Here is a 12654-nt window from a genome sequence, read left to right as displayed (position 1 = left end):
TTAATTATATGAGGAATACATAAAGATAGTCTTAAAGTGAGGAAGACTATTGTTCAAGACCCAGTCTTGACATACCTCTTTGTGCCCCTGTGCAAAAGTTCCTTCACCTCCAAGTACTTTAGTAAGACTATATACATTGCCAACAATTGTTGATCTGCATTTGTAGTGGGAGTTTCCTTGTACTCTCTTGTACTAATAAATAAATAAATATTTTATTTATTTATAAATAAAATAAATAAACAAATAAAAACAAACAAATAAATAGATATAAAGAATAAAATAGAAAAGAGCAATTTAATTGATATTCTTCAAATAAAATTTCCTTAAGATATGGTAGGTAAATGCTATTTGAATTTAATCACAGATTTTATATATATGGATAAAAAGAAATAATAGACATATAGCATTGGAATGCTACTATAGTAGAATGCATGTTAGTCAAACTACTATAGTTTTATAAACACATAGACTATTTCTTAGAATTATAGAGCTAAAAGACTTGAGAAACTCAGCCCACCTCATGTCTAAGGAAGCAAGGTTTTCTGGTAGAATGAATGAGTACAGTACGAATCTTCATAGATAGGTGCTCTTTCTAGGCAGAAATCCATTCATACACCTTGAATTACCCCTTTATTCTTATCCTATGCTTAACCCCCTAAAAAGAAAGGGGGAAAAAAAATAGAAAGAAATCTCAGGAATAAAATAATTAATTAATTAAACAAATATCCAGGGACATATTAATTAAAAATATACTGAGTTTTAAGTGATAGGGAAGTTAAACTGAATCATAATGAAGTGAGCCACATAAGAAAAAATTAGGAATACTTATAAAAATGAACCTGGGTTCACTTCCAACCTATTCCCCTCAAATACTGTAATGAAATGTTTACTTATAAGATTCCTGGAAATAGAAATAGGATTGATTATCAATCTCAAACAAGTTCCAACTTGTCCATCCTTTAATCTCCCGAAACAACTATTTCATCAGTCTCACACATTTCTGAGGTCTTTTCCTGTTGTATCTCACTGATTGAAAGACCTGGGGCTTCATCTCTAATTCTTTTTAGAAAGGAAAAGATAGCCCTTTAAAGTAAAGAAATTGAGCTAAGTATTAATTTTATTGACAGATGCTCTTTTTATATGCTTTATGCTCAAACAAGGAGGCACTTTTTTTTTATTTGTAGGCAGAATCCCATCCTAATCTTACTTTTTTTGTTTAATTCTGTATTCTCCATTAAAAAGGAATAGATTTGACTGATGAAACTAGGGCAGTGTGACTTACAGTGATAGTGTTTTAGAAAATTCAGTGGTCTTTTTGGCTCCAGTTGTGAGATTGGCTTACATTGTTATGTTGGTTGTCTTTGTGTTTTCATTTTCATTTTCTCCAGCTGTTTTTTTTTTTTTTTCCATTTTTTCTTTATTTTTTTTTATTAAAACTTTTTATTTATAAAACATATGCATGGGTAATTTTTCAATATTGACCTTTGCAAAACCTTGTGTTCTAAATTTTTCCCTCCTTCCTTCCATCCCCTCCCCTAACTGGCAGGTAATCCAATACATGTTAAATATGTTAAAATATATGTTAAATCCATATATGTAATACATATTTATTTATACATCTTGCTTATACAAGCTTGTCTTTCTATACAAGAAAAATTAGATCAAGAAGGAAAAAACAACCTGAGAAAGAAAACAAAATGTAAGCAAAAACAACAGAAAGAGTGACAATCAGTTCCCACAGTCCTCTCTTTGGATGTAGATGGCTCTCTTCATCATAATATTATTGGAATTGATCTGAATCATCTTATTGTTGGAAAGAGTCACATCCATCTATCTAGCTGTTTTTGTTTAGTTTTAAGTGTATGGCTATGATTAGAAGTCATTTAGAAAATACATGTTTATCTGTAATCATAGTGATCTCCAGTGTATTTCTTTCGTTTTTAGTTTTTCCAAATAGAATGGATTTATAATTTTTGTAGATAAAGATTAAGTCAAATAGTTAAATTGCTTCATAGCCACAAATAATTTTCCTTACAGCTTGCAGTGAAATCATTTCCACTTTGTATGCGTCAGTTGCATAAAGCTTTGCGAGAACATCATCATCTTCGGCATGGTGGCCGAATGCAATACGGTCTTTTCCTGAAGGGCATTGGCTTAACACTTGAGCAAGCTTTGCAGTTCTGGAAGCTAGAATTTATCAAAGGGAAAGTGGATACAGACAAGGTAAATTTTTTTTTTAATTAGAAATTTATTTATCCTGTTACATTTTAACTAATCTGGTCTATATTTTTTCATTTATTCTGAAAACACAGAATGGCATTTTCTACATTTCTGAAATTGACTCTCCTTACCCTATGAACTTACTTTATATTTTGTACCTGCTTATATGAATACATGTTTTTCCTAATGGAATGTAAGCACCTGGAGAACAGAGATTGTTTTATTCTTGTGTTGTGTTCCCCAAACTTTGTGTAGTGTCTGGACCATAGTAATAAATGCTTGTTAATTGATTGACAGACTGATAATCCTGGTTCAAAGAAATTCCTTAATAATTAACATTGGTATAGCACCTTAAAATTTGAAAAGTACTTTATATTAACTTATTTGAATATTATAAAAATCCTGAAAGATAGATATTATTATTATGTTCATCTATAAAATGGAACTGAAAAAAGATTTAGTGACTTATCTCTTGTCACACAGCTAATACAAGAGGCCAGATTTTAATTCCATTCTTTTTAACTTCCAAATCTAGCACTCTAATCATTATGCCATGCAGGAGAGGCAACATGGGTAGTGGATAGGAGTCAAGAAACCTTGGGTTTTAACTTTGGCTTTCAGCATTTACTGGCTTTGTAATTCTTGGCAAGTTATTCCATAGAATTAGCTTTAGTTTCTATATCTGTAAAATGGGGGAAATAATGCCTACATTATCTCTCTAATAGAGTCACTGTGATAATGTATCAGATGCTCATGAAATATGAGATAATTAAAATGAGATAAATGAGTAAAAACACATTAAACCTAGTAGGTAAATATTGATTATAATAATAATAATTATTATGTAGCTCTATATACTTCATGCTAACAGCATATATAAATGCAACACATTTGCAAAAAATTACAGACTTCCATGTATTTGCAGGTAATGGAAACAAAAATAGGGTAATGAAGAGTGAAAAGTACTGTGCAAAATAGCGCTGTCTCTCCCTTCATACAACCTATTTGATGTTGATTGCATTGAATTCAGTAGTTGACTTTGGGGAGTTGTATTTTCTTCTGAGCAGTCTAGATAAATGAGATATATTCTGAAGGAAACAAGAATAGAAGGAGATGAGACATCTAGCAACTAAGATATGGAATAAAAGTTCAATGGTTCTTCTCCATCCCCTAATATATTATAGAAATTCTCTTTTAACTTGGAGCCAAGCAGTTTCAATATAGATTGCCCTAAATTTTACAAACTTGAAAAACTCCTCATATGTATTCATTCTCCTCTTTCCTCTCAATCACTCCAAAATACAGAAAATTAAAAATATATATTTTTTTTTTTCCTAGGGAAAGCTAATTTATAGAACATGGGATATTTACCAAGTAAATCATACAGCCAAGGCTTTATTATGTCTCCAGCTGTGTGCCCAATTGAAAAAGACCAGATCCTTTTATAGTGTAAAAAGCCATAGATTTTTTCCAGGTGTGTTTTGAAGTCAGATTACATTGAAGATGTCTGTAGAATCATTGCAAATTAGAATGGTTCATGTAATAGGGATTTGCTTTAAAACAATTTGGGACACTACTTCTTAGATTCCTGGGGGCATATATATAAAATCTAAAGCATTTATGTGTGTAGGGTCCAAAGCAGGAGAAAGCACCTATTTGTTAAAAATAGTCACAGCTTGTCAGATTGTGGCTACTGTCTGAAACAGACATTTGCTGGCAAGACTGAGGATGCTGTCATGCATTGAGTTTTGAAATTTTCCTTTTAAAATATGCAAATGTAAGAAACTTTTTCACTGGTGAACAAAAATATCATATTTGATTTTTTTCATTTGTGATGTGAAAGTAATTTTCTTTTGAAGTTATTTTAAAATGGAAATCAATGACTTCTTCGTTTTCTAAATAAATATATAAGAGGCTCGTATTTTCATTAGTCTGTTATTGATTACAGTAAGTATATTATTTTGGTTACAGGCATTAGGAATTACATGGTACAAGGGAATTTTATAGCTAGTTATTTTTGTTTTGTGTTGGAATTTTTTTTTTTTTGGTCTGGTTCAGATCTGTGATAATTTATCCAAATCAGCAACTCCCCTTCAATGATACCTATCAACAATGTTTCTATCACTTCATTCATTTATTCCAAAAAGAAATTTTTAAATGCTTGCCCTGTATCTAGTACTCTTCTAGGTTGTGGAGACACGAAGAGAAAAATGGCAGTATCTCTATCATCAAGGAAATTAGTCACATTCTTAGAGAGTTGCCAAGAGGATGGAGAATTTAGGGCTTTGCCCATGGTCAGTCAGCTACTGTGTGGAGCATAGAATATTGATCTTGTCAGAAAAACCCATGTTCAAATCCTAGCTCAGACACTTACTAGCTCTTTGGCCTTGGTCCATGACCCTTAAGTTCTTTCAGCCTCATCTGTAATATGGCAATAATAGTAACACCTGTCTATAGAATTTGAGAATCAAAAGAAACAATGCAAGTAAAGTATTTGGCAAACCTTAATTATCCATATATAAATGATTTGTCATCATATTGGTGAAGATGGTGATGATTAGGATGTATTGGGACAAGATTTGAGTCCATATCCACTCTTTGTCTGACCTCATGCAACTTTTTCATCTTCTTGGTAACCTGTTATGCTCACCTTTGGGATGGGAAGGTGTAAATATTTACGTGATTGAACACATATCTTGCTTTCTCAGCTATTTCTTTTTTTTTAGTGAACGGATCCAACCATTCTGGAGAACAATTTTGAACTATGTTCAAAAAGTTATCAAACTGTGCAGACATTTGTTGAAGATAAATATTAATGAATTTTGGACGTAGTTTAGTTAAATAATATATATTATTTTATTAAATGAAGGCATTTCTACTGACATCACTGCCAGTTTTTGACATAGCTGTTTTTTAAATAAACTTAACCATTGGTGTTCAAAGGCATATATAGATTTTGTTACTTAATTCTATACTGATAAAATAGCATCAAGCTGTCATTTATAGAGGACTAGAAATGATTGTCTGTTTTATAAATTTTCCTTCAGCAACTCCAGGAAGCCAGTAGGATACCCTCCTTCCTACCCAAATTGGATCTTTCTTTCCTTCTCTCATTTTAGATAAACCTGTCTTTTCTCCTTCCCTTCCTCCAACACATTTGCTTGAAAATTTGTGCCACATTTACAAAATTAGACAATGAGACAAAGTATTGTTGTAATTATAATCATGTACTTCTCCATAGCTATCATTTAGGTGTTTACAGAATTTGCGGGGCATTAGCAAATTGATGCAGTTAGAATGGTTCAGAGGAAAAAAGTACTGGTTTTAAATATCAGCTCTAACACTTAATAGGTATGTGACTATTGATAAGTGACTTGATTGCATTTGACTTCAGTGTCTTTTGTAAAAAGAATATTATTTTGCTCCCCAAACCCTATCTTTCTCACTTCTTCCATTATTGTAGAGGGCAACACCATTCTCCTAGTCCTTCAGGTCCATAACCAATGAGTCATTTTGGAATCATTACTGTTTCTTAATTTTCCACATTCAGTCTGTTGTCAAGGCCTATTCATTTCTCCTTTGACACACCTATTGAAGAAGTCTACTTTTCTCCTCTGATGTTACCATAATTCTCTCTTTTTTCTAAAACAATGTATTAGTGTCCCAGTTTTCCCATATCCCCTCCAACATCTTAGCCCTTTCCTGTCATCTTAGCCAGTCTGAGAGGTGTGTAGTGGTATCTCGGAGTTGTTTTAATTTGCATTTCTCTGATCAATAGTGATTTAGAGCACCTTCTCATGTGATAGTTTTAATTTCTTCATCTGAAAATTGTTCATATGCTTTCACCATTTATCAATTGGAGAATGACTTGGATTATTATAAATTTGAGTCATTTCTCTATATGTTTTAGAAATGAGGCCTTTATCAGAACCTTTAAATGTAAAAATGATTTCCTAATTTATTGCTTCCCTTCTAATCTTGTCTGCATTAGTTTTATTTTTACAAAAACTTTTTAACTTAATGTAATCAAAATTATCTATCTGGTGTTCAATTATGATTTCCTGTTCTTCTTTGGAGACAAATTTCTTCCTTCTGCACAGATCTGAGAGGTAAACTATCCTATGTTCCTCTAGTTTGTTTATAATACTATTCTTTATGTTTAAATTATGAACCCATTTAGATCTTATCATGGCATGTGATGTTAGATGTGGGTTGAGCCCTAATTTCTTTCATATTTGTTTCCAGTTTTCCCAGAAGTTTTTGTCAAATAGTGAATTTTTATCCCAAAAGTTGTGGTCTTTGGATTTGTAAAACACTAGATTACTATAGTCATTGACTATTTTGTCCTGTGATCCTAACCTGTTCCAATGATCAACCACTCTTATTTCTTAGCCAGTACCAAATGGTTTTGATAATCGGTGCTTTATGATATAATTTTAGGTCTGGCGTGGCTAGGCCACCTTCATAGGCATTTTTTTTCCCATTAATTCCCTTGAAATTCTTGATCTTTTGTTCTTCCAGATGAATTTGTTATTATTTTTTTCTAGGTCTGTAAAATAATTTCTTGGGAGTTTGATTGGTATCGCACTAAATAGATTAATTTAGGTAGTATTGTCATTTTCATTATATTCGCTCAGTCTACCCATGAAGCTTAATATTTTTTCCAACTGATTAGGTCTGACTTTATTTGTGTGAAAAGTGTTTTGTAGTTGTATTTGTATAATTCCTGACTTTTCTTTGGCAGATAGATTCCCAAATATTTTATACTATAGACAGTTATTTTGAATGGAATTTCTTTTTATATCTCTTGGTACTGGACTTTGTTGCTAATATGTAAAAATGCTGATGATTTATGTAGATTTATTTTGTGTCCTGCAACTTCGCTAAAGTTGTGAGTTGTTTCTAGTAGTTTTTTAGCTGATTCTCTAGGGTTTTCTAAGTATACCATCATATCATCTGCAAAGAGTGATAATTTGGTTTCCTCATTAGCTTCTCTAATTCCTTTAATCTCTTTTTCTTCTCTTGTTGCCAAAGCTAGCATTTCTAATATAATATTGACTAGTAATGATGATAGTGGGCAGCCTTGTTTCACTCCCGATCTTATTGGGAATGGTTGTAGTTTGTCCCCATTACATATGATGCTTGGTGATGGTTTTAAATAGATGCTACTGATCATTTTAAGGAAAAATCCATTTATTCCTATTCTCTAGTATTTTAAAAAGGAATGGATGTTGGATTTTATCAAATTATTTTTCTGCATCTATTGAGATAATCATATTTTTTTTGTAGGTTTGGTTATTGATATAGTTGATTATGTTGATAGTTTTCCTGAATACTGAACCAGCCCTTTGTTCCTTGTATAAATCTTACTTGATCATAGTGTATCATCCTGGGGATGACTTTCTGTAATCTCATTGCTAATATTTTATTTAAGATTTTTCTGTTATTATAATTCTCATGCAGGCCTTTAGCACTTCATGCCTGGATTATAGCAACAATCTGCTGGTTGATCTGCCCACCTCAAGTCTTTTTTCCTCACTCCAATCCATCCTCCATTCAGCCTCCAAAGTGATTTTCCTAAAGCATAGGTTTGACTATGTCATCTATCTACCCAAAAAACACCAATGATCTCTAGGATCAAATAAAAGATCCTCTGATGTTCAAAATTCTTCATAACCTAGTACCACCTACCATTTCCAGTCTTCTTATATCTGACCTCCTGAAATGTAGTTTGTCAACTGACACTGCATTTCTTGCTGTTCTACGAAAAGACACTCCATTTTTTGACTAAACAAAATGCTGCTAAAAAAAAAAAATGGTAACTCCACAGAGTTTACCAACAATGTAGTTATCCTTCTCTACAAAGGCAGCATTTAATTCCATCACAAGTAAAGTGTGAGCAAAGCTTAGAGAGATTTAACATTCTTGACTTAGTATGAAGGCAAATGAAATTTAATTTTATACCGATAGTTATTATGGGCCAGAACTCTGAACTTGAAACAAAGGATCCTTACAAGGTACTAACTCAATGGAATTGATAGAGACAATGTTTATTTAACATGGTGCTTAACAGTTTTCTAGTTCAGTACATGTACTTAGTACTTAATATAGTTCCACATGATTCACACCTATGATAAGAGAGCATATAAGCTCAGACAAACTCATCCAGAATCAGAACTAGGGAAGACAGAGAAGTGATGGCAGGTTGTCCTCCACTTCTCCACTGAAACCAAGATCCGGAAGGCTCTCCAGAAAACTACCCAGCCCCAGGAAGGAGATAATAAAGGATCTGGATTATAAGAAAGCTAACTGGGCTCCCGGAAAGGAGACAAGACTTTGAAAGAGACAATAAAGAATTTGAACTTTAACCCCTGGCTGCTCGTGTGGTGATTACGGAACTGAAATGAAGGCTGCTCCCAGAGACCCCAAGAAAACCTCAATAGAGAACAATTCATTTTAGAGAGAATATTTCAGATAGTAATAATTTAGGGCTGCCCTGAAGGCATTTTATGGGCCAACGACCTAGGGTGCATCTTAACTACTCAACAATGAATGGTACCTAGCACTAGTAATGCTTAGTGGTAAGGACATGGTCCTAGAGGGATATGCTGAATACTTCCATAGTATTCTCAGCAGACTATCATCAGTCAAAGCTGAATTCACTCACCACATATTTCAGGTTAAATTCTATCCTATATAGCTGAACTTCCAACTGGCAAAGAAGTTTTGAATGCCATTAGGCTCCTCTCTTGTGGTAAAGCACCTGGTGTTGATTTAATTCCAGCTTATATTTCCAAGACAGAGGGTTCAACTGTTTATACAAAAGCTGACTGAAATGTTCTGGATTATGCAAATTGAAGATGTTATCCCTCAGGAGTTCAAGGATGCTTTCATTGTCTATTTTTATAAAGGAAATTAGCTTGTAATAATTGTGGGTAGAGAGCAGGAAGGAATATGTGTGCGAAGGGACTCTCAGTTATAGATGATAAGATTTTTGGCGAGAGTCCTTTATAGACTGATGCTTCACCTGGAAGATTGTCATCTACCTGAGAGCCAATGTGGCTTCAGAAAATGCCAAGCAATAGTGGATGTGGTGTTTGCTGCTTGATAACCATATTCAGGATGAACAATAACCACAAATACTTGGGTATTAGGGATAGGGATTGGACCTGTAATTTTTATGGCATACTTTATCTCAGTGAGGAAACTCCTTCTACCAATGCAAGTCAGTACTACAAATTATAGTCTTAGAATTCCTTGAAATATATATCCATGATCATATATGACTACTGTGGATCAGAAGTAGGTCCAGTACTTTTTGGCTATTCCTAGCCTAAATTTTATCACAACATAGGTTCTTTCCCTTACAAGGATAATAATAATTTACAAAAAGGATTTTCTCATACCATCTTTGTTCAAGATTAATGAGGGGCTTTTATCCCCACAACCTTTTGAGAAGCAATGCAAGTGTTTTACAGATGAGGAAACTGAATCTTACAGAGGCTAAGTCTTGCCCAAAGTCATACAAATATAAATGTTTGTTCTGGGAGTTGATCCCATATCTTCTGACTCCAAATGTAATATTTTCATAATTGTCCCTTCCAAATTTATAAGTTCTTACAGTTCTTCCTCAAAGTCTAGTATCCCTCCCTAAAAACAAAAACTAAAACTAAAACCAACAAGAAAAACAACTACATCTTGCCCATCCCTCCCCTCCTCTTTTTCTTCCTCCTCCTCTTTCTTGTCCTTTAACCTTTCGTCTTCCTTGTCTTTCCATCTTCGAAGGGCAAAGTGAAAGAGGAATAATAGGTAGGTCAAGCCAAGCTCTAAATTACTGCTTCAGCTTTCCTTTTCTCTGTCCTCACTTTAACAAGTTTTGTTTTGTTTTCCTAACATATTTCTGGGCTTCCTAATAACTTTGTGTGCTAGTATAGATACTGGTATTTATATACTTATTGTGGGTTTGGAGTTGTTTTCTTTTAAATTAACAAGGGACAATGCATTGGGTTGTAATATTATTCTTTGGCTTTAATCATTTGGTTACTACCATTTTCCCTAGACTACCACTACAAAAGTAAATGATTTTCTCAAATTCCTCACATAATGCAGTCTCTTTCCCTTTCCTGAATGAGCTGCTTTGCTATTATTATTGTTGTAATATCATTTTTCAGTTGTGTCCACCTGTTTGTGACCCCATTTGGGGTTTTCTTGGCCGAGATATTGAAGTGCTTGTCATTTCCTTCTCCAGTTCATTTTACAAATGAAGATACTGAGGCAAACAGGGTTAACTGACTTGCCCAGGATCCCATAGCCAGTAAGTGTCTGAGGTCAAATTTGAATTAAGATATTCCTGATGCTAGCTCCAGTGTGCTGTTCACTGTGCCACTTAGCTACCTGAATGTGTTGTTTAATTTTTTTTCTTCTTTCTCCTTTTTACTTTTTCCTTTGGCCCGTGTTTATTGAATTTTTGCATCCTGTTATTTTTTTTTCCTTCCTGGTTATACTGTTTATGTCATCTTCTGAGAATTATACTAATTTTTTTTCATGAGGAAGGTATATTTTTGGGACCCCAAAATAATGTAAAAATCCTATATTAGATTATCATGTAAAGTATAGTATCACAGGAGCCTGTCATCAGATATCAATTTACTGTGATTACTGTCAAGTTAAGCAAAATTATTATTACAGTCTAAGAAATTACCATTTTCTCTTATAGCTGCTTCTAAATAGTAATGATGTGTTTTTCGCAACTACTTGTTAAGTATTTGACATTAATGATTTTTATCAGCCATTTGATTCATCTGACTAGTACCAAGTAATCACGACAGGCTGTGTAATGGAGTAAAAAGTGGCCATTGCCTATTAGACAGTTCTTCAGAGTGATAGTTGCAGTTTGAGCATTAGAATATTATTTATTAACTTAGAAAGTCACCACATCTTCAGTAACTGAATCATTTTGGAAATAACACACTTTCACCAGGCATCATTAGTTGCACAAAGATTGATTCTCTAGAGAAATAAGCAAATGGATGCCAAGAGGAGCAAGAACATTTTAAAATCTAAGTTTTCCTTACAATGAAACTATAAAATCACTTAGCTCTTTGCTGCAATTTTCAAGATACATATTTGTTGATAATATTTGGTAAATATTTAAAGAGCCAGCATGATAGCATAGTTGCCTTTTGTAGGTTGGAAGATCTGAATTCAGATTTCCTACCTTTCTTAGGGTACCTCTTAACCTTTCATTATCTAAAACTGGAGGTTGAAAAATAGTTCTTAAACTGTATCTTTTCCATCCATTCATGGCAAGAATCTTACTTCTGACAGTTACTTATCTTACTGTTGCTTGTGGATCATATAGCCTTTAATAAATTTAATGTTATTTTTAAAAACCTAAAACTAGTTCTCTTTGAAGATGGATGAAATATAGAATAAGAAATTTCTGAATGACTTAAAGTAGAAACAGAGCAATTTTTGAGTTTAAAGTTGAGGACATTTTGAAAATGTAAATAAGAGTGTAATAATAGCCAATGTGGTGCTTGAAAGTAGAACTTGATGACACATGGAAATTAAAAATTAAAAAAAAAAAAATCTGAGCCCAGAGTAAGATTCCAAATTCTCTGAAATATTCTAGCATATATGCCAGCCATGACATCTTTCATATAATGAAATGTAAAACTTTGTCAAATAAATGAAAAGAAAGTGGCTTTAACATTTGATCAAGACAAAACAGCATATATTCGGATGTTCCTAGACAATGGCATTGTTTCTCTGTACCTTCAAACTTTAATGAAAATTTGTTAGAATTTACTTTTAAAATGCAGGTTATTAACATAACCATATTTCCAAAGTCAAATATAGGTTAAAATAATATTCAAATATGTTAAGCAAGAGTTGTTCTCATCATCATCATTAATTAATGCCTGGCATTTGTAAATTGATTCAAGATGCCAAATATTTAAATAGTTGGGGCTCTGATTAGGAAATTTAAATTAATCAATCAAATATTTTTTGAGTATATACTTTGTACAAGACATTGCACTTGGTGCTATGTCAGGATATTAAAAAGTATAAATATTGCCCTTGCCTTGAGGGCAATTTAATTGGGGAGATGAGGAATATGCAAAAGCACATGAAAAGTTCAATAACAATATGAGACAACAATAAATATATGATCACATGACAGTGCCATGTACTAGTATAATACATGATCAGTCAATAAATGAATATCTCATATGAGTGCTGAGGTTTCAGGGCAGGAAGATATCATTGTGGGCTATAAAGACATTAAAAGTGTCCTAAAAGTCTTTGTCACATGTCCCAGAGTTAGAATAAAATATTATAATTTATTCCATTTGAACACTAAATGTACATTTTTGGAGTTATCATGTATCATCTTCCAGTGATTAAAGGAGGTGATATTTCCCTAGGCAA

General features: G+C 33.0%; 1 protein-coding gene across 4 annotated transcripts in view; it reads left to right on the top strand.

Annotated features, from left to right (window-relative positions):
• The window catches only part of PRIM2 (DNA primase subunit 2), a 342100-nt gene that overhangs the window by 233543 nt on the left and 95903 nt on the right, over window positions 1-12654 (top strand). For all 4 annotated transcript variants that reach the window (XM_031964687.1, XM_031964688.1, XM_031964689.1 and 1 more), the window contains exon 10: window positions 2038-2223. In XM_031964687.1, the coding sequence (XP_031820547.1) occupies window positions 2038-2223 (186 nt within the window). The remainder of the gene's footprint in view (window positions 1-2037; window positions 2224-12654) is intronic.

Source organism: Sarcophilus harrisii, chromosome 4, assembly GCF_902635505.1.
Source record: "Sarcophilus harrisii chromosome 4, mSarHar1.11, whole genome shotgun sequence".
Lineage (NCBI taxonomy): Eukaryota > Metazoa > Chordata > Mammalia > Dasyuromorphia > Dasyuridae > Sarcophilus > Sarcophilus harrisii.
This window is presented reverse-complemented; position numbering and strand designations above follow the sequence as displayed.